At 42.1% G+C, this 22,627-nt stretch overlaps 1 protein-coding gene across 1 annotated transcript in view; it reads right to left on the bottom strand.

Annotated features, from left to right (window-relative positions):
* The window catches only part of KCNIP4 (potassium voltage-gated channel interacting protein 4), a 1,180,242-nt gene extending 1,168,027 nt beyond the window's left edge, over positions 1–12,215 (bottom strand). Inside the window, exon 1 of the mRNA XM_024741844.1 lies at positions 12,011–12,215. Within this exon, the coding sequence (XP_024597612.1) occupies positions 12,011–12,071 (61 nt within the window). The 5' untranslated portion in view covers positions 12,072–12,215. The remainder of the gene's footprint in view (positions 1–12,010) is intronic.
* Between the last annotated feature and the right edge of the window lie 10,412 nt (positions 12,216–22,627).

Here is a 22,627-nt window from a genome sequence, read left to right as displayed (position 1 = left end):
GCGGCTTCCAAGGGTAGCAGACACCGTACCTGAACCCTAGCTCTGACCCCAGAGTCTTATCCTTAGACCCCATTCTTTATCTTCCATTAATGTTCTGCAGCAATTCACTCTGTTAACTAGCTCTGGCTTTTTGAAACTCTTTTATTCCCCATTGGTTGACAAGTATGGGCCATCCGTGTGCGGGGCACTGACTTCCATAACATTCTCCTCTCCAATTTCTTCTCCACACGTTTTCCTGATTTTACACCCATCTTCCACCCTTATTCTTCATAGCTCTAATCCTAAACTTTGTCCCCTACTCACCTTCATGTCTTCAATTACCTTTATCTATTTGCAACTGGCTCCCAAATTTGACTCGCCAGCTTAGTTCGATAGCCAGCCTCTTGGGAGTAAGGCCATCGCTCATTTATCTCTCTATTCCCAATACCCATCACAACACTGGATGCTTAATTAATGTGTGCTTCTCTAAAATCAACTAAACTTGAACTCCACGTTTCCAACTGCCTTTGGGACAGTTTGAGCTGGATGCTCACCTAGCACATCAAAATCAATATTTCTAAAAATGAACATGCTATCTTACCCCCCAAAACCTGTTGTCTTCCTTGCTTCTCCATCATGACACCACGAGGCACTCGTCACCAATCTCCCCATCTTTCTCCTTCCCAGTCATCCCACTCTTCCATTCCCACTGCCTTTACCATTGTTCAAACATTTATTTTCCCTCATTTAGACTAATACAACAGCCTCCTAATGACATCTCTGTCAACAGTGCAGCCTACACAGCTATGCAAAATTAATATTCCTCATTCTGTCACTCCTAAATTCAACTGGCTCCCCACTGTCTACAGAATCAAATCTCACTCTTATGTACCGGATTTCTACAGCCCAGCACCTACTGGACATCTCCATTCTGATATCCCGAAAGCTCTTAAATGTTACAGTCCCAAACTGATCTCATTTTCTTTCAACTAAACCTCCTTCTGTATTTCCCATCTTCATAAACATATGTCACCCACCAGTCACCCAAACCACAAATCTAGAAGATGACCCAGGCTGCTACTTCTCCGTCAACCCCAATTACAACCTATCATCAAGTCTTCCTGGTCTCATCCTCTGCTTATCTCACGTGTACCCTCCATCCTCCACCACATCACCAGTGCTTTACTACGATCCCAGTGTGTCTCACCTGCAATTCTACCTCAGCAGGTCTCCATGCCCACTGTTTCATTCCCCTTCGGTCCATTTGCCACATCACTGCAGTAATCTTCCCAATGTGCAAATGTGATCATGCTGTGCTCTTGACTGAAATGTATCAGTAGCTCCCCGATGCCTTCACATCCTGATGCTGACTACTGCTCCAGCTCTCCATCTTCCTTCTACCCCAACCTTCACTGAACACGGGACTTCTCACTGTCCTCTGATTGTACCACCACGTTTCCTTAGAACCAGCCTCAGAACCACAGCGTTCCCTGCCTAAAACATCCATCGTCCCACCTGCTGTCTTTACCTGGAAAACTCATTCTCATCCTCCATTCCCATCCAGTCTAGGGAGCTTACTGTGATCCTACCTACCTGAATGAGGTGACTCATATATGTCTTTCCAAAGCACTCTGTGCTTAGTGCTGTCCTAAGACTTTGACATTCCAATTACCATCTCACATGTCTATCTCTTTAACTAGATTCAGGGTTTCCCATGGGATATTTTTCATCTCTGTATTCTAGTACTTAGAACAATACTTGACAAATAATAGGTATTTTAATACGTTTTACAAAAGAATAAATTGCCTCCCATTTGGAGAATCCCCCACTGACATGTGGAGTAGCAATATTATCTAGTCTACTAGATAGTTTTTCCACAAAGGACTTGTTTTGTATTTTATGTGACTCTGAAACCCATATCACTTAGTAACAAACCGTGTGATTATGAAAGGTGTACTCTGTGCTCCTTCAGCTTGTTATTTCATAGAAGACAAGGACTGCAGCTTCTGATATCCTCCATCAAGGACTTACCCCAGGGTCCTAGAAAGTATTTAGTTAGCACGTGTCTGTGAAAATGAGATAAGCCAACATGCTCTACCTAATCAATATACAATTCAGATCAAGTAGAATTCTGGGGTGGAGAAGGAAGATATGATTTAAAAGCTTAATTCCCAAACAACTAACATGCTTTTTTATTTTCTGAAATATTGACTTGCAGTGTCCCTCCTCTAGTAGGTAATTGATCAATGTGTTTCAAAGGACTGTTGAATAGCATCCTCAAAACTATTTTGAAACTACCAGAACATAAATTGCATTAAGAAGTTATAACTGTCACTGCTTGAGATCTGAAATTCTATTCTAATGATATTTATGAAAAGCCACAATCTCATGATCAGGGATCCAAGATAAACGTAACTGTGCTTTAAATTGCAGTGTTTCTAACAAATTATTTCTACAGTTCAATCTTCCCAGTGTAGTGTTTGTAGATTTTACATTGTATTTATCCTGAGAAGTGAACAAAAATCTTAAAGTATTAGGTTTTGTAGTGACCAATTTTCATTCAGAATCTATACCCACAACTTTAATTGAACTAGGAGGTTTTATATGGTTTAACTGCAAATCTGGTACTTATGTCAGAAGCACTAGCATTTATATCACCTTTGAGTTTTGCAGTTTAGGATGTGCTGCCTTTTTAAAAACTATCTTATAAAACCACCATCAAAAATGGGGTTTATTCTTTAAATAGATAGCAGGAGAATTCTCTCCCTCTGTGTCCCCGCATATGGCTGTATTTTGCAGTTTCCACCTTCCTTTTTCCACATTTCCCAGCGCCTGGTTCTGAACTCTCATTATTTTATTCTTGTTTCCCAAGATTTCCCTCCCCACAACCTTCAAATTAACGTGAGGCACCTGTGTTTCAGAACCTGCACCAACTCTCAGAAATCACAACTTCAGCAGGAAACTATGATGAAACCGGACCAAGCGAGAAAAGGAAATAGGAAACAGATTGCAATAATACCACACAGCCCAGAAGGAAGCCTCAAATTAAAGGGCGTTTTGGGAAATAGATGATACAAAAGGAGTATTTGAGGAATTCTTGGAAAAGATGCAAGAAAGACTTAGCGAATCTGATGTTCACAAGTGCTCACAGTATTAAATCAGGTATAATAATATCCTTATGATAAATGATTGATTCTATAAAGTCACATTTAAGAATTAGAGTGATATTCTACTTAATTTTTTTTAACATCTTTATTGGAGTATAACTGCTTTACAATGGTGTGTTAGTTTCTGCTTTACAACAAAATGAATCAGTTACATATATACATATGTTCCCATATCTCTTCCCTCTTGCATCTCCCTCCCTCCCACCCTCCCTATCCCACCCCTCCAGGCGGTCACAAAGCACCCAGCTGATCTCCCTGTGCTATGCAGCTGCTTCCCACTAGCTATCTACCTTACGTTTGGTAGTGTATATATGTCCATGCCTCTACTTAATTTTTTAAAATCCTACACTAACTTGAAATGCCTCTTCCTTTACCAGAACATTATTTAAACTGGCAAATAAAGAGCTAGGCATTTTCAGTTCCTTTGGGACTACCTTTAAATAGAAGTTATTACTCATTTTGTATTCTCCAAGCATCAAAATCATGTTTGTTTTATGAAAAAAGTGCACTTCTTCACAGACTCCCAGCATCATAGGTTTTAAAAATCTTTAAAATGGCTTAGATAATGTCACAATGTATTTAAGTGGTGGACACATAAACCCATATTACAGGAGAATGGAAGGCAGGAAAATATTGGACGATAGAACAAATATAGAATTTTGAGCTCAGTTCTTTTGATAGCTTTATTTTGTAAGATCCCAAAGAGAGAAAAATCAAGTTCAATATCACTGCTTTCACTGCATCCACCTGGAAAGGAATGGCACTTATATCAACTGGAGGTAATCTTGCTTTTCAACATCCATCTCGCTTCATCTTTATGTCTGTATGGCAACGAATATTTTAAAATATACATGTTTATTTATTTCTCCCCTACTCGACTCTAAATACCTGGTGCATACTCAGTAAATATCTCTTGAATAAACCGTAAGGTCTCTAAAGGCAGTCTCTACATCTCACTCATCCCAGCACCAAGTAGTTTCATTGTAAATACATACTTTTGCTGATTAATCTCATTTCATCATTACGGAATGCATCCCTGTAACCTACAAATGGATATAATCACCACCAACTTATAGGTGAAGAAAGAGGAACAGCAACGTGATACTCAGTAGCTATTTTATATGTTCCCACCTTTCTGAATTAAATAAAATTGCTCTAAATCAAACTTGTTCTCAGGACTGGATTATTTTTGAAATGTCTGTTTGTTATTTCTATATTATTGTTTGGGTTTTTTTCCAAACTCCCTGCAGACACAACAAGGAGACATAATGATCCCATTTCCACAGTGATGGAACGGATTGGAGTACGAGAGGGTATCTCCACCTTTAGGGTATAACCATAATATAAAATGCTTTTATTCATTCAACACATCCCTGGAGCACTTACCACGTACAAAACATGGATAAGAGGTATGGGCTAGATTAATTTTTTTGTGAGTAGTTTCTCATGGTATTCTAATGAAAATTTAATTAAAGTACAAAAAAGTTACAACCCCAAATAAAGCCCCTGGCAGGATATCTATTCTGAGATGTAGGTCAGTTTAATAGCTACATGTGCTATTTTCACCCAATTTTACTATGAAGCTCATGAAGACTTTTGGAAGTCACATTTTCTCTGGTTTAAAAAAAGTCATATTTGAGGACATTCTTCAGGGCACCCGGGCATCTGTAATACAGTGTGCAGATGCTAATATAATGAAGACATGAGAGAGAGAGAGAGAGAAAGAGAGAGGGAGGGAGAGGGGGAGGAAGGGAGGAAGCATGCATAGTCATTAGACTGCAGTAGTTACTATATCAGTCAAATCTGATTTTGATTCCTATTTGGGCTACAGATAATGTCATTTCTTAAATAAGCTGTTTCACTCAAAAGATCCTTCAAATATTAAGAAGTGTTGACATCTGGGGATGAAGTCTACTGCTTCTCCAAAACCTTTTTAGAGTAAAGATCTATAAAAAATTGCCAGTTCGAATTCCCTGAAGACTTTTTATTCACTGTTCATGAGCAGACACTGCCCGAATACCTGGGGGGACACTTTCCTAACTAGCTAGTCCAAATTCCAGGTAACCAAAAAGTTATGCACTGTTACTGTAAAATGGGTTGACTACTTATTTTTACCTAAATAAATAATTAGGGTAGACTATGTAGGAGAGAGAAGTTTCCAAAAGGTCAATAATATATCCAAAGGGACAACCTATTTCCAATGGGACAGTCATCCAACCACACTGGCTGTGTCCATTAGAGAAGAAAAATCAGCCCTTAACATATCGGCATGAAGGCCAAGTGCTCAATATGGCAAATTTTACATTTATATCTGTGTTCACATTATTCATTAGATGGTCAGAGTGTACAAAGACGTTACATGTGTAAACGCGGAGAGTCTCCCTGTTTTTCAGACTTTCTAATGATATGTGGATATGTATGTGTATAGAGCGGCCTACAGCAAAGAAACTAGGCAAGAAGGGAGACAGCCCCAGCGGTGAGAGTAAAAAATACTGAACCTCATCTCATCTCAGCCCTGCCATGGTTTCCGCAGCTCTGCCAATTCCCTCCCAACACGGCCTGATTCCGTGAAGTCTGATGTGAAAGAAAATGCGCCGGAGGAAGTGGATGTGTATATGCTGAATGATCTTTCAGTTTTTCCATTCCTTTCCACAGCCACTGCTATAACGAAAGGATTTATCGTCTGATGAAGATAATGATGGTAATAATAATGGCAGACACGGTGGTGTAGCCAGTTAGGCTCTGGGTTGGGAAACGTTAAGGCCTATTCTCTGTAACACTAACTCAGACTAGTATCGACAATCACGGTCATGATTCAGAGTGAGTACTTAACTCATGTTTCCACTCTTTTATTGGAAGGGGAGCCAGGAGAGCTGATAATCACTAACTGGGGGTCCCCTGAACTACCGATCCTAGGGGTGATAAGTCTGGAAGGTATTAAGGATGAGGGACAGTCATAGCAACAGTATCCAAAGATGACACTGCCTATTGCTCTAAATACACAGAAAACACTGGTTACTTATTAAGCTCTTCTTTGGAAATGACATAAACTCTCACAGCCATGCATTACAGATGCAAGAACATGCACAGTTCCGAACAGCACTATCTTGGTGTCAGAGGACTCTGCTCACAGACCTGGCCCACCGAATGGGAAAGACAGAACCAAGAAACAACTCCACTTCCGGTAGACGGCTGAATGAGCAAACAAAGGTGAATTGTAATTTTGGGTCTTTGATGGGTCTACCATTGGGCAGTGTGGTTTAAATTCCGTAACTACATTTTAAGCACCTACTATTTTTTGAAGCACTGTGCCAGTCATCCGCAGGGGTACAAGACTTAGCAATTCATGTATGGTACTCGCCATCAAGGAGTTACAACTTAAGACTGCACACCAAACAAATATACATAGCGTATTCTGCCTTGTTATTCAGATATCAGTCAAAATGGAAGGAGAATGACCAACGAAAATTCAAAGTGTAATTCTTCAGGGAGGACACAGGGAGAAATCAGTAAGGCTGCATTGAAAAGGACACGCATTTGAGATGAGTCTTGAAGGACGTGTGCGATGTTGAGCATTCAACAATGTTCAGTGGGTAATGGTGGGGCAGGAAGTTCGTTCTAAGCAGGAGGTACAACATGAGATAGGTGTAGGGACTAGAGAACAATTCAGTTTAGCAGGTCAAGGTGTAGCCCTAGAAGAGTCATGAAAAGAAAATGTTGGGATACAGGACTGTCACCATGGAAACCTTGACTATCAAGCTAAGAAAACAGTATTTTTAGTTCCATAAGTAATGGCAAGGATTTTGCATACAAAGAGAAGGACCTGACTCAAATCAGATTTTAGTAAATTTATTAGGTTGGGAGCGGGGAGCGGCACTTAGTGCAAATAGGAGACAGCCATGACGGCCTGGGAAATAATATAATCTTGAGTGATGCAATGGGAGTTGGAGGGGGGAGCTGGACATAAAAGCTAGAAGAGAATCAGAAGAGAATTAGTAAGGCTTGGTGACTGATTCCACGTGGAAGGGGAGGGAAGAATCAAGGTAGGAAGTACCATACAGAAGGAAACACTTTGCTTTATTTTATAACTGCATACCTCAGAAAATGATGTCACCATTATCAAAATTTGGACAAGAAATTATTCTTAGAGGAGAGGATATGTCTTTTCTGACATACTGATTTCGAGGTGCTGGTAAAACTTGCTCATAGGTCTGACCAACAGGGCATGGAAACGTCCATCTGGTAATGTGGAAAGGGGTTGGGCCAGAGCTATAGACAAAGGAGTCCTCTGCATCCAGGTAAGATGCATCAAAACCACAATTAGATTAGGGAGGGAGGAGAGAGAGAGAAGAGAATGAAGAAAGAACTTTGTGCAAAGTTGCACAAAATGAGCAAAGGGAGAAATAAGGGTCAGAAAATGAGACGTGAGAGAAGTAGGAGGAAGGAGAATAATGCAGTGTCACAAAATGCAAGGGAGGAGACTTCATTCAACAAATATCTGTTATTGAGCAAATACGGTATGTCAGGCTTCAGGCCAGATGCTGGGACACAGTGGTGGGCACAACACAACGGCTCTGTTCTCAGGGTTCACCGTCTTCTAAGGAGTGTGGATAAACAGCATGAAGGATTGCAGTGAGTTCAGGACAATGTGAATGGAGAAAAGACCACTAGGACCTTTAAGCAATGAACAGTTTTGCAAAAGAAGTGAGTGATTTAATGCCCAAGGGTGAATAAATGTGTAGTGGCAGATGTAGTTACATAACTTTAAAATATTTTTAAGGATGGTAAAGGCCCACTGAACAAATTAAAAATTCATTTTCCCTCCTTACCTCCATTTCTCCTTCTCTCTCTCACTCTCTCTCTCTCTCTCTCTCTCTCTCACACACACACACAGACACACACGCACTCTTTAATCTGCCTGTAAGTCCCTAAGAAGGGAGGTTATTAAGTAAGCAAGCACACTCGGCCATGAAATATGTTCTAGAAAACCAGAGAGGACAAGAAAAACAAATAAATGGACAAAAAAAGATTAAGAAGGACCATAAACTTTAAGCCCAGAAATAGACCTTCAAAAGATTCAGCTACTATCTGGTCTACAATTCCACAGAAATCTTGCACACATGTTTGATATTGCATGGATCATTAATTTCCAAAACCATCTGTAGCCTTATTTTATGAAACTCTGCATAAGCATTGGCCAGAAAAAAAAAAGTGGAGCAAGGGGAAGAGGGTTGTTGAATTTTAACACTTCACCATATCATTTGATTAGAACCTTCTTACATCCAACAACACAGAGAAAACAGAATAATGCCTTGTGCCATAAAAAGCTTCTCCTTGGTTCAGAATAAATAGGCTTTTCACTACTACCCTTGTGGAATTACTACTCCGAGTTTGCCTTATCCTTAATAAACCCCAAACTTAAGCTGGAGCCATGATACATCCATCACACAATACAAAAATGAAGAGGGTTATTCATTGCACTATTGTTGATTCCCAAACTCAGGAGCTTCAGGTGAAATTTGATACTGGGCCCCATACACAGAGGACAGAAAGAGACCAAAGAAAGAGGTGGACCACTCCAGATCGGCTGGTGGCAGGCTCACTAAGCAAGTGACCTTAAATACAAGGCTTGTCTTGGGCAAAGCAAGACGAGGAGATCTCCACACCTGCCCACCAGATTCTTAAAGGTTTATATGGAGGCTTTAACTAGGTTCAGTCACGTATACCACCCAGATGATCTCGACAAGTTACTCTCTCAAGGCTGTGTCCTTGAAAATGGCTTGGGCTGTGAGAAGAGTGGGCAGAATGTACATTCCAAGGACAGGGGACTGGGGGAGGGGCCTCTGATTACCCAGGTCCAGCTCTGGGTCAATTTGCGGGCCACGCCCACTCTACTACCTCCTCCAGCAACTGCTGAAACACCCACTTCCCTCCCCACTTTTAGCTGTAGACTACATCACATAACACCTGCCATCCCTACGTTACAGGGCACAAATTAAGGACACCGATGAACAGTTTTATGGGGCTATTTCCTCTGACCTTCTTTCTGATTCTCTTTCAAGTACACCAGTGAATTGGCATCTCCCTCTCCACCAGTAGCAGGATTATGTTTGATTTTACAGCCGGGGAGCAAAATAATGGGAGTGGACAATGACATGAAAAATATATTTGGGGCAAGCTTTTGGGTTAATGTGGAAGCTGATGAGAGGGAGGGTAAAAGTGGGCAGTATGATTCCGAAGAAAGCTTCTCTACTTGTATGAAGTCACTGACAAGCGTCCACTTTCTGTTCTGCGCAGTATTAAGTGTCAACTACAGTGACTTAGAAGTGGTATTAATCAGTTAGCATATTAAACGTATTACCTGTTGAAAAGAGTGAGGAATGAGCTTTTATTAGTTATTTTATTTTCAACTTTTAGCAATGCAACACAACCCTGCTCCCATCTTTCCTGCATTTCCCTCCCTACTTTCACTTTAGTGTAGTTTTCACCTGTGTTTCTCAACAAACTGTTTTTCACAGTACTCTGGCTCTATAGTCAGGTCATAAAACACACACACACACACACACACACACACTTCTCCAACTCCTGATTTCCCTCTCATCTTCATACATTCCTCTCAGTCTGATCCTCCAGTTAAATTTTGTTTAAATTTCAATTAAGTCATTTTATAAACCTCCATCCAAGAGGCACATATTCAAGAGAAAAGCATCATGGTCACATAAGAAGTTATGCTAATGTCCCACTTATTTGAAAGGAAACAAGAGGTCAGGGACTACTGTTTTAAAACAAGAATTGAAACTAGAGTTGAAACCTTCAAAAATGACACTTTTCTTGTCCCAGGATTGTCAAGACTACCTTATAATTGAGCACAAATCACCAACGTACTAAAGCTTATGTTTGCTGAAAATAATATAGACTACATATCTGGGGATCATTCTCTAATATAAACTTGAAACAATTACACGAAGAACAAAATAAAAGGTGCTTAAAAAAGGTGCTTCAAACATTTTTTTTTCTTTTTTCTTCTATAACAATTAACTCTAAAACTGTGTGAGTACAATTCAAGAAACAGGTGTCAAATCAATTCAAGCCAGAAAACACTTCCCTTTTGGTCCACCTGAGCCAAGATATAAATCAACATCTTTCTATTCTCCAAAGGAACAATGAACACATGTTGATTCTAGAGACGGTACTGAAAGTTATTTTTAATACATCATACTCCCCAGATGTGATTTCATCTTTCTCATTTTATCCAGTAGAGATTATGGTCACCTGTGGCACTGTGAATAGACCAGACGTGCTGATTCAATCCCCATCTGGCCAATTAAAGACTAGGCCCAGCCAAAAAGCTGTTATCGCTGAGCGGCCGGATGATGCAAGCCACCCAGTTGTCCGGACTTCTGATCCTACAACCCTCTCTATCTTTGAGTACCTACTATTGCCTTGTGCATGAGTAAGTCCCTGAAAGGAGAGCTAGCTCCCTACCCTATTCTGAGTCAAAGGAACTGCAAAGACAGAGAGCCTATGAACTCAACAACGACTGAGCGCTCTACACTTAAACTGCCATTCTGAAAAATTCAGTCTCTTCAAGATTATGAGTATCGCTCATAAAATATATCCTAGACATACTTAGTTTGCAATGAGTGGCAGCTATTGTCACAAGGAAGACCTAAACTAAATATCATTACAAGTCAAATTTGGGGCTTTAAAGGTGACCATCATATTATTTTTTCTAGCCTACAAGGACATTTTCTTTAAAATTTCACATACTAAGAAGACTAGAGTCCTCCCAGTTACAATCACCTGAACTAATGGAGGGAAGGGAAGAAAGGGAATGCGTCCAAATCTCAATGTCCATAAATTAGGGTGATGGACTCAAGTTGAAGTGGCCCCATTTCCCTGGATATAAACAGGTAGAATGTGGAAATGCCTCTTTCCTTGCAACTTTACATCAAGTGCAAGTTTTTCATAGCCATGTGTGACCCCTCATCTTATATAATCTGGGAAATGTCCGGCTTTCAATCACTCCCAGGTTCCCTACAACACCCTTCATTCGATTTACGGCTCCTCTAAAAAACTATACACATTGAAGCTATCTAAAAACAAATCGATTCAACCGAAGAGGCTTCATTGGGTTGAGGGGGGTGGGAGATATCGTCCCGTATTTCGCTACGGATACCACTAAACTGATCAAAACGTGCCCTTTCCCTGCTTTCGCAGAATGCACAAAACTCTGAAACCAAGCTCCTTGCACAGAGTGCCCAGTACCTTTCCAAGGCTGTACTATGTATAAATTATTTCCAAGGGTCACTGAGGACCCTTTTCTCTGAACACACCAAACTGAAGCTGGCAAAAACAAGACAAACGGTTCTGCTGAAGCATCTGACCTGGGAAACATTCCGCCTGTATATTACCAGGGGACCAAAACAGAGTTTTAATGAAGAAATGTTTGGGAGCATAAAGGCAACGTGGAGGGAGAGGATCAATACTATTTCAGCTCATTTATCCCCAGGTGTTAGGAGAAGGAAGTGTGTGGTCTAGTCACCTGGCAGATGCACCAACAACATGGGAAATTTTCAGAGAAGGCAAAAGTAGGCACAGGATCGCAGGGGACCCTGCCACCGGCGAGTTTCACACACACTTCAAACACCTCTTCTTCCCCGACCTGGACCTCGCATGCAACCCCTCTCCTTCGCACCCCCATTCCCGCCGCTGCCGCCTCCCCTTCCCAGTCCCACCCCGGTGACTCCTTCTCATGCAGCAGAGGCAACAAGCGTCCCCAGCCCGGGAAGGGGTCCCCGTCTGAGCTTGCAAGGGAAGGAGGGTAGAAGCGGGCGCCCGCTCCAATGCTTATTGCATCCTACCGCCTGTGGAGCTCGCCTCCTCCAGCTGAGCCGAGATGCTTTCCACCCTCCTCACATTCATCTTTGGGGACGCGGGGTGCAGGAGCGGGACTCGGGAGTCAACCGGCCCAGGGGTGTCTGGAGATGGGTCTAGCACCAGAGCGCCCTCGCCGCTCAGCCCGGGGGCGTCCGCCGCGCTGGGAGAGAGAGAGGCGACGGCAGCGGCGGCGGCTGCGAAGCGCGCGGAGCGGGGTGCAGGTGCGGGCGGAGGCCGGAGGGGGGCGCCGGGGGCGCTGCGCGGAGCTGGGCGGCGGGGGCGCGCGGGCTGCGGGCTGGAAGCGGGAGCCGCCAACCGAGAGCCCGGGAGCGAGGCGCCCCTCCCCTCTCCCGCTCCGCGCGCCGCCTCTGCCACCTGCGGCCGAGTCACCGGATTTTTTTTTTGGCCACCGAGTAGCCAGACCCTAAGGAGACCGGAGGCGACTCCGAGAGTTGCCAGCGGGTTGTGAGCGGCGCCTCCCGGACCCCTTCTTGGTGCGCGCAGCGCCGGCTCCGCAGAGGGGCTCGATGGCACCGCGCCTTCGCAGAGAACGCGCTGCCGGATCCCCCAGGGGCTCCAAGTCAAGGCTAGAGCTCGCGATGTTGCTGCGCAAAGTTAGGCTGAATTCGAAGGACACCAGATGGGAAGAGCAAGGAGATGCCTTCTCCAGAACCGGGCAGAGCGCCAGAAAGTCCTGGAACTCCTAGGCTGGAAACTTTCCCAATTGAAGTTAGAACCAGTCATGCGACTTGGCTAGGTGTTGGGAAAGGCAAGGCAGGCTCTTCCCACCCAGGGGCGCGGGCAAGGCCGAGATGAGAATGGCACCTTGGAGAGAGGGAGTGGAGGAGACTGGGGAGGCGTTTCGGACAAGCATCCATAGGGAAGGTTTCACTTGAGGGCTCCTTGGCAGCTCTGCGAGGAGGTGGCGCTCACCGCCCCGGGGAGTTCATCACGCAGTGTCACTTGCCCTCTTAAGCAAACCAAGGCCAGGGATGTTTGGGAAGATAAAGACAAATCAATAAACCACTTGTAGCCACGGTTGCTACTTGAGAAAACCAAAATCAAAATGCTGATTTCTGTGTCCCCAAAAGTCAAGGGCATGAAGCATCTTTTGAGAAGAAAGGTCAAGTTGACCAGTTCTCTGGGCTAACTGAAATAAGATTCCCTCCCACTCTCAACTGGCCATGATTTGGGTGGAAGCCATTTATGATTCTTTTTGCAAAATCACCGGCTCTTCCTGTGCAGCACCCACACCCACCCTTAGACAATTTCACCAGCTGAAATCGTGCCCCTTACTCCGAGACTGTCTCAACTGCCATGTTCTCATCCCTCTTCCCACCCCCAACCCCTGGAGAGACACACTTGATCTCTTGCGATGCCTCTGACTTTCGTTTCAGTTCATGGTTAACGGGAGTGGTACTGACACCACCATTACCTGGGTTCAAGTCTACTGCTTACTAATTTTGTGACCTGGTGCAAATTATTTACATCAGTTGTAACAACGGGATAATAACAGCGCCTATTTTATTGGTCTTTTGTGAGGATTTAAGGGAATCGGTGGATGTAAAGGGCTTAGGGCAGTGCCTGGCACACGGGAATCTCTAATTCTGCAGAAACTCTTTCCAGAAACCACTCTCACAACTTCTACTCTACAGATGATCGCTAACACCTGTCCAGCTCTAAATTCCATCATTTTCTATCAGATAGCTTCTAAAGCTGTGTTGATTTGGGTCCAGCAGACTGGGTCAGAATCCCAGTTCCAAGTGATGCTAGTGGTGTGTCCAAGGGCTAATAACCTCCCTTTCTCATCTCTAAAATGTAGAAAGTAAAGGTGCCTGCTTCCATGAACTGTTGGAAAGATTAAATGAAGCAACATCTGTGAAGTGTTTAGAAAGGTTCTTGGCACGTGGGTAGAGTTCAGTAAGAGCTGCCACTATTATCACTATCCTGATACTTAGCTATCATCACTATCATCATCTTATTTTGTCATGATGAACTCAAAGGAGAAAAGGCATCACCGCCTTTTCCACGACAAATATACCCAACCTTCCCTCACAGTGTGGGAAGTAATATACAACTCCACTTCCATCTGCAAAATACATAGAATACTTTGTTGGACCAACCCACTTTTCAAATTTTATCCAATGAGTATTTGTCTATTTTGATCCTACTAGGTGTTTATCCCTAGACTAGCTGTAAAGAAGGCAACACAATCAGGTAAAGTAGACACTGTGCTCAAGAACTTTCCAATAAATTGTTCCTAGAATACTTGTTTGGGATCTTGGGTACCATGGAATTAATTTCTTCTTTATACAGAATTCTTTCTCTTCATGTGGATCCTGTCATTGCCAAATATCACAGGGAAAATCATCTTTTTGTTGCCACCTTTACTGTCATTTCTGGTATTTGGGACTGAAGGGCCAGGGTGACTCTGCCTTGCTTACAGCATCTTATTGGCGCTTCAGATGTCGCAACAGTTATAGAGAAGAGCTTCATATGCCACAGCATGTTGTGCCAGCCCACTGCTCCTCCTTAAAAGCTGTAGCAATCCCAGCCCCCCTCCCCCGCCTCATTCCCCCAAGATAAGCACAAAGATTCCCACAACTTCTTTGAGTAACCTTAGATGACTCATTGTGTAACATGGATACATACTGTCCCCTCAAGGAGCCATATTAAATGGTTCAGACATAGTAAAATGGGTGCAGATATAGTAAACTCACCACGTGCCAGCCTTTAATCCCAGATTTCCTGAATCTTTACAAAACACTAAGAGGAAAGCACTGTTGTCATCCCTATTTAACTAGCGAAGACATTACAACTCAGGTGAACTGGTTTGCCAATTTTTCACCAGTACTAATCAATATTTCTAGGATTTGAACCCACCAGTCTGACTTAAGAAGCCTCAAACTACTACCCTGGTCTAGGATTTAGAAACTGTGGATTCTGACATTTCCCAGCTCTGTGTCCTTCAGAAAGTCACTGATTGTTTCTAAGCTTCTGTTCCTCATCTGTTAAAAGAGGAATTTCTGCATTGCAAGGTCGTTGTCAAGATTAAGTCAGGTAATGAAAGTGAAAGCTATATATAAACCTTGGAGTGTTGTAGAAGCATCCAGGATTGCTTTTATTATGGTCCTGATCTTTTATTGCCTATTACTTTTATTGTCTAGTCTTTTCTGAAAGCCCCTCACATTTCAGCACAATTCTCCCTTGCTCATCAGGACTTAATAACAATAATGGAAAACCTTCTAGTATTTAATCTTTTTGAGTGCTTACTATGATGACCTGGGTTAAAAACTCTACATCGGTATATCACTTAACACTCAGATATCACTTAACACTCAGAAGAATCACTTTATAGAGTTATTTTTACCCTGATTTTAAAATGAGACTGAGATTCAGAGAGGGTAAGCAGCCCGAGGTCAGTCAGCTCTGAAGAGCTACAGCTGAGATTTGAACCCACATTTATCTGATTACAAAACTAGAGCTTTCAGTTTCTACTGATGGTTCTGAAACAGCAGCGTACATGAGAATCACCAAAAGGCTTGGTTTGAAAACACCTGTGCTCCATCCCCCATGATGGATTCACTGAATTTGGGGTAAAGGTCTTGGAATCTAATTATTTTTTAATTAATAAATTTTATTTTTTTTAAAGCAGCTTTAGGTTTACAGAAAAATTGGTCCAAAAGTATAGAGTTCCCATACACCTCCTCTCCTCCTGCCCAGTTTTCCCTATTATTAACATCTTGCATTGGTGCAGTACATTTGTTACAAATGAACCAATAATACATCATAATTAACTAAAGTCCACAATTTAAGATAGAACTGGTAGCCTTATGAAGAGGAGGAGAAAGAGAGGTAGCTTGGAGGAAAGGCCACGTGAGGACAAAGCAACCGTCTGCAAGCCAGGAAGAGAACATTCCCCAGAAACCAAAACCTGCCCCAACCTTGATCTTGGATTTCCAGTCTCTAGAACTGTGAGAAAATGAATTCCTATTGTTCAAGCCACGCAGTCTATGGAATTTTGTTATGGCAGCCTGAGCAGACTAATACACACCTCAAGACCATACCTTGAGAAATCACTACTCTACAGCAGAGGTAACTAAGGCACGTGTAGCATCTGGGAGCTTGTCAGAAATTCAGAATCTGGGGCCCCATTCCAGACCTCCTGAAGCAGTATTCTTATTTTAACAACATTATCAAGTGGTTCTAGGTATGCAGAGGAAAGTGAGACACTGCTCATCAAGACACTGATATGTGTACTGCCTCCTTGGAGGCACCCAGAGCTCAATGGACACGAGAGGAGGCTGGTGCTATAATCACAACCAATTTATAGCATTTTCCCCCAAGTGAGACGACCCTGTTTAATTTTCGTGGCAGTCCCTACTCAGATGGATATAATTGTTTATTGCCTCATTAGGTTTCAAGCAGCAAATACTCACAAGCTTGATCATCTGACTACACTTGCAAATTGCTTTGTGACTCTTGATCTCTCTTGTGATTATAATAATCAGCAAAAATAATCTACTTTGAGATCCTCACATTAAAGGGAATATGAATATGCCACGATGAGACAAAAATGAGGTAAAAGTTTTAGGGCAGCAAGCTGAATTCTGACATTCCTGTAGGATTTCTGTATTCCGTAGCTGAAGTGGTCATTAGAGCTCTGAAAGGTAGACAGGTCAGATTTTATTATCCCCATTTCGCAGATGAAGAAACGAGGGCCCAAGGAAAGTATGTGACTTACTCGCATTTTCACAAGGAGCATGGGGTACAGCCAGGACACAAACCTTCATCATCTGACATCTTTCAACACGTGTGCTATAAGCCTTGCCAAGTTTATATAAGCTGGAGCACTGCCAAATGAACTGCAATTCTCTAAGCAGCAAAATTCAGATTTGCCTGCAACTTTGTCTTTAGGATAAATCCATATTATAAATGTAAAATTATTATATCGCTTAGCTGCATTTCTCCTGACTTCTGAACTTCAGGCAATCCACTAACGACATTCTCTATGTGGCAGGAAAGGTGATTAGGGGATTTGCTGCGGAACAGAAATTTAGTTTAGCCTGGGAGCCCTGTAAGAACTGAAAGTTAAATCATTAATGAAGTTAATGCTGCAAAGGTTTTAACTAAATTCCGTATCTCTAGGTTCTATATTTGAACTGTATGTTCTTATTGGGGGATATGTTCATTAAGTTCCAAACCACTTTGTACCTTTTATCCTTGTATTTTCTTTAATTGCTCATTGTACTGCCTTTATACTAAAACCAGGTTCTTGGGGAGTAAGAATCTGCTAGTTTATCTATTAGCAGTTTGAATGAAACTATCCAAAAATGATTTCACTGTGACTAAATGAACCTGTTTCTAGGGTGTTCTTTTTAATCAAAAGTTGGAATTCGCTGAAAACTGAATTTCATTCTAAATCACTTATTTTCTTCAAATATCTGAATCAAACAGATTATGTCCTTAAAAAAGAGGAAAATGCATTTCTTTGTGTGCGTGTGTGTGTGTGTGTGTGTGTGTGTGTTTGTGTCTGTGGTTCAAAGTACTGTATTATATTGCTGATAAGAAATTTAAATTGCTACATTGAAGACTTTTCAATAAATTGACCCTCTGAGGAAACAGATTCAAATTTTTTGTTTTAAAATGTATTAGGTAGGGCTTCCCTGGTGGCACAGTGGTTGAGAGTCCACCTGCTGATACAGGGGACATGGGTTCGTGCCCCGGTCTGGGAAGATCCCACATGCCGTGGAGCGGCTGGGCCTGTGAGCCATGGCCACTGAGCCTGCACATCAGGAGACTGTGCTCCACAATGGGAGAGGCCACAGCAGTGAGAGGTCCGCATACCGCAAACAAAAACAACAACAAAAAAATGTATTAGGAAAATTAAAATTCTTTCTTAAATTAGAAATGTTATAGGGAAAACAAGAATCTATTTTTTTCAGATTAAGGTAAAAAAAAATGGCCACAATTCTGAGCATGGATAACTCAAAAGTAAGTTTGACAACCTGTCAGAATTGAATAGTGAAAGGGCTGCGTAATACTTGTCAAAATAGATGAAGTAGTTGATGCTCCAGCTCAGCTGTTAGTTAACAACCTGTCAACAAATGGACAAAGGAAAGGACAAGGAAGACTGGGACCTTCAAGGTCTCAGTGCCATTAGGTTTTCAGAAGCCCAGAATCTTTTAGATGGGTGATGTTAACAAATGGTATCAAAGAATGAATATCTGTGTTGGGATGGTGAGTACTTATAAAACAAGCACTCTGGGCTTCCCTGGCGGCACAGTGGTTGAGAGTCCGCCTGCCAATGCAGGGGACACGGGTTCGTGCCCCGGTCCGGGAAGATCCCACATGCCGCGGAACGGCTAGGCCCGTGAGCTGTGGCCGCTGAGCCTGCGCGTCTGGAGCCTGTGCTCCGCAACGGGAGAGGCCACAACAGTGAGAGGCCCGTGTACCGCAAAAAAAAAAAACAAAAAAAAAAAACAAGCACTCTAAGATTTGGGGCATTTGTGGAAATGCAGTGAAAGGTACATGGAGGCAGACTCAGTCGTCAGCGAGAATTCAGGGCACAGGTGGAGGATGTGGGGATAAAGAGATAAGACGGCACTGTGACTGGACTACAGAGAAACAAGGTTATCAGACAAGTCATTTATATTTTGCTTCCTTTATTGATTTTTGGCAGGTACCTAAATTTTATCCACAGTGATTAGAATAGCTATCAAAATACTCTCTTCCATTCATTCACACATTACCAAAGTTTAATAAAACAAAATTCATAAATTATTTGAGCAATCGTTTTCTCCCCCTAGGAAAAGGAATACTTGGATGGGTAAATCAGCATAACTGCATAAGTAGCAAAAGATTATACTGGGAAAATGTTGGTAGTAGATTAAATTTGGTATTATCAACTCCAATATTCTTAGTAAATAAAAGTTTGGTACAATAAAATAATATACAAGGGTCAGACTGATGGAGATGCACAAGTGACTAGGCATATTTCATCATCTCTGAACCTTGATTTCTTTGTCTATAAGCAGGTGCTCTGCTTATCAACTAAATCTCAAAATTGTTTGTTCATTCATTCAACACGTATCAAGCCAGGCACTGCGTGATGTACAGAGGTTATAATGTAAGAAAAGGCTGAGTTGCTTGCCTTCGAGGAGGTGACAATATCGGAGTGGAACTACACATAAGTAAGAAGACTGAATTCTTACAAAACACCTACTATGTACTTGGTGAAAGCACAGGGAAATGTTAACCTATGTAATCCTCACAGCTCCATAAGAGCATATATCAGTTAGTTTTGTCATATAAGAAACCTCCCCAAAACTTAGTGGCTTAACATAACAATTATTTATTTATTTAGCTTGCAATTCTGTGGTCTGCCAATTTAGGTGGTGCTCAGCTGGGCTTACGCATGCCTCTGTGGTCAGCTGGTAGCGATATAGCCATCTCACATGTCATGAAGTTGGCTGGAGTTGTGGGGATAACTGGACCCTGTCTCCCTCATCATCTAGCAGACTGGCCTGGATTTCTTCATTTGGTGATGGTTGCCCGATTCTTAAGAGCAGTAGCAGAGAGTTGGTGCCACTGTACAGCACTTTTTAAGTCTCTGCTTGGGACACACTCGGTACTGTCCCATTGGCTATATCAAGTCACAAAGCCAGCCAAGATTCAAGGGATGAAATAAGAATGTACCTTTGATGGCAGAAATGATAAAGTCATATTACAAAAGGCTATGCACAGGGAGGGGAAGAATTGTGACCACCTTCTCAGTCTACTGTAGGGAGGTACTGTTAGTATCTCTGTGAGGTACAGCAAGTTTAAGTGACTATTCCAAGCTTATCAGGCTAGTGACAGAGCCAGGATTCAAACCAGGCAGTCTAGCTCAATAACCAATGAGTGTGTCCTCTACACCACAGTACAAGTGCCACACAAGGCTGATTCATGTGCTGTGGGAAGATTCAGGAAGAGGCCCTAACTCAATCTTGGGTACTAGAGAAGCTTTCACAGAAGAGCTAATGTCAAATCCAAATCCTAACGGACAAGGATGGATTAACCATCTGAACAGGAGGAAAGGACGGGAACATTTCCTGTTAAAGAGACCACATATGCAAAGCACTAGAGATTGGGAAAGTTAATGGTACAGAGAGCTGCCAAGCTCTGTGGCAGGAGAGGGGAACTTTGGCCGGACTGTGAAGTTCTTAAAAGTGAGTTATGGTTTAGGCTTTGATCAGAGACATTAGTAGCCCATTGAAAGGTTCAATCCTTTTATAGTCACCACTCTGGTGGCTATGAAGAGAAAGGATTAGACCAGGCAACACTGCAAGTAGGAAGATTATTTGCAAAGATCCTTCAGTGACCAGACAATAAAGTATGAAGGCCTGGACTAAGATGGCAGTGTGGATGAGAAAAAGACACATCAGGAAGATATTTAGAGGACAGGACATGATGACTAGAAAATGTGATGAAGATGTCATGATGACACTCAGTTTTTGGTTTAGATGCTGCTTGGATGATGGTACCATTACCTGAACCAGGAAGTCACAAAGTGAAAAAAGCATTTCATGGAAGGAAAGGATGTCTTTTGATTTACATGTGTTGAGTTTGAGATGTCTACAGGTCTCCATCCAAATGAGCATATCCACTGTGAGGTGGGAATGAGCCTTGAATTCCAGAGAGGGATTGGGATGGAGAAACAGATCTTTAAATGACAGTCATCTGTATATGGAAACCACTGTCCAGGGAGAATAATGTAAGAAAACGTTAATAATATATAGCATTTATTACCATTTTGTTCTGGACTGGGAACAATTTTAAAACACTTCCCATTATTTAACAGGTGTAATTCTCACAACAAACCACTGAGGTGATATTCTTATCGTACCCATTTTACAGATGAGAAAATTAAGGAACACAGCTACAAGGGGTTAAAGCCAGCATTAAACCTGGGCCGTCTGGTACAAGAACCCGTGCCGTTAATCATAAAGTTACACTGCTCCCCTATGCAGAATGAATTCTAGGGCAAGATCCTGCACAATACAAATAGTGTTAAACTCTGGCCTAACCTGGTGAGTGGGGAATAAAATTCCAATCTTGAAAAATGTAGATTCTTAATAAATGTGGGGTTGTATCATTCTGAGGTAGATGGGAAAAAATATGTCTCAATCGTTATGCACGATCACACAAGAAAGCGCATTACTAAAGACAGATAGCGAAAACTGTACCAAGTGATCATACAATAAACTGAGGAAGTCCCAAATAATCACAAAGTGGAGGGAGGGGGGACAGGAAGCATCTTCTAATTCCATCTCACTCCACCCCATCACTCCTCCCGTAGAAGATCATCATGTTAGTTTGCCCCACTGAAAAACTGGGACTGGGCACAGGATTGGAGTCAATTTTCAAATGCATTTTATCAGAATTCTGGCCAGCCCTGTGCCGTGGAAACCAAGAAAAGAACGTCCCAAAGAGGCAGTGACTACAGTAACAAAAGATAACAAGATGTCAAGCCCACAGAGACCTGAAACAACTTATCCATTGTATTTAGGACTAAGGATCATCAGTGACCTTCTTACAAGAGTTAACAAGCAACTCCTTGTTCATATGTTTAAGGCTGCTCTTTGAAAATTAACATCATTTTATTTTTCAGGCTAAAGTTATGCATGATTGGTATTTCCAAGTAATACTGTAGGAAGAGCTACCATTTTTGAGCACCTATCTTACGTCAAGTTCTGAAATTGGCACTTGTTATTATGTCTAACAACTACCTACATGGTAGCAGATTTCCCTTCCATTTGACAAATGAGGATACCCAGGTTTAGAGCAGTGATCTGAGATCACAAGTCTGATCATTAGTAAAGCCAACATGCCAAGTCAGAAATCGCAAGTTCACAGACCTTGTGTTTTTCACTACACTGTAGAATCTCTGTTGAGTTCCTGTGACACAAGAGGGTAGGAATGCATAAATGGTATCTGCTGATTTAAGGATCTCCTTTTAATCAATTGTTCCAACTTTGTCTCCCTTCACAATTTTGGCTGGCAATTCTAAACCATACCAATTCAAGCATCCTCTAGCTTCACTGATGGAGATGCTTTAATAAGTAATAAGAGGGTCAGAAGCTGAAGACAGGATGAGGATAAAGAAAAGGTTCTGATATCTTATCTCTTTTTTTCTGGAAAAGGTAAGATCGATGGTGGGTAGTGCCTCTTCCCTGTGGTTTCCAAGCCAGGGCAGTTACTGAAGCCAGCATTTGACAATGGGACCAGTTCAACAGTCCAAACCCAGCCTCCATCTAAAACTACTCAGAGTGGAGTAAGTTCATTTATACAGGTAAATAAAGGACTGAGAAAACCCTCCAAAGAGGAGTTTTGAAGTGGACTTTGGCACGTGCAGTCTGGGGCTTTTTTGGACCTCAAGATCCCATAACTCAGCTCATTTTAACTTGGCTCTTGTGCTTGTAGGTGTAGGCATTTTGATGGCATCTAAAGGGTGAAGGGTCTGTAGTGAATAAAAGATAACCCATAACATGGAGTATTCCTTCTTGAATAACAGAATTTTTAAATCTATTTAGACATTAAAAACTAGCCTTTGTTTGACA

This window comes from Neophocaena asiaeorientalis, unplaced genomic scaffold (assembly GCF_003031525.2).
Source record: "Neophocaena asiaeorientalis asiaeorientalis breed wild unplaced genomic scaffold, Neophocaena_asiaeorientalis_V1.1 scaffold218, whole genome shotgun sequence".
Lineage (NCBI taxonomy): Eukaryota > Metazoa > Chordata > Mammalia > Artiodactyla > Phocoenidae > Neophocaena > Neophocaena asiaeorientalis.
Note: the sequence above shows the minus strand (reverse complement) of the source record. Positions and strands in the feature narration are given on the sequence as shown.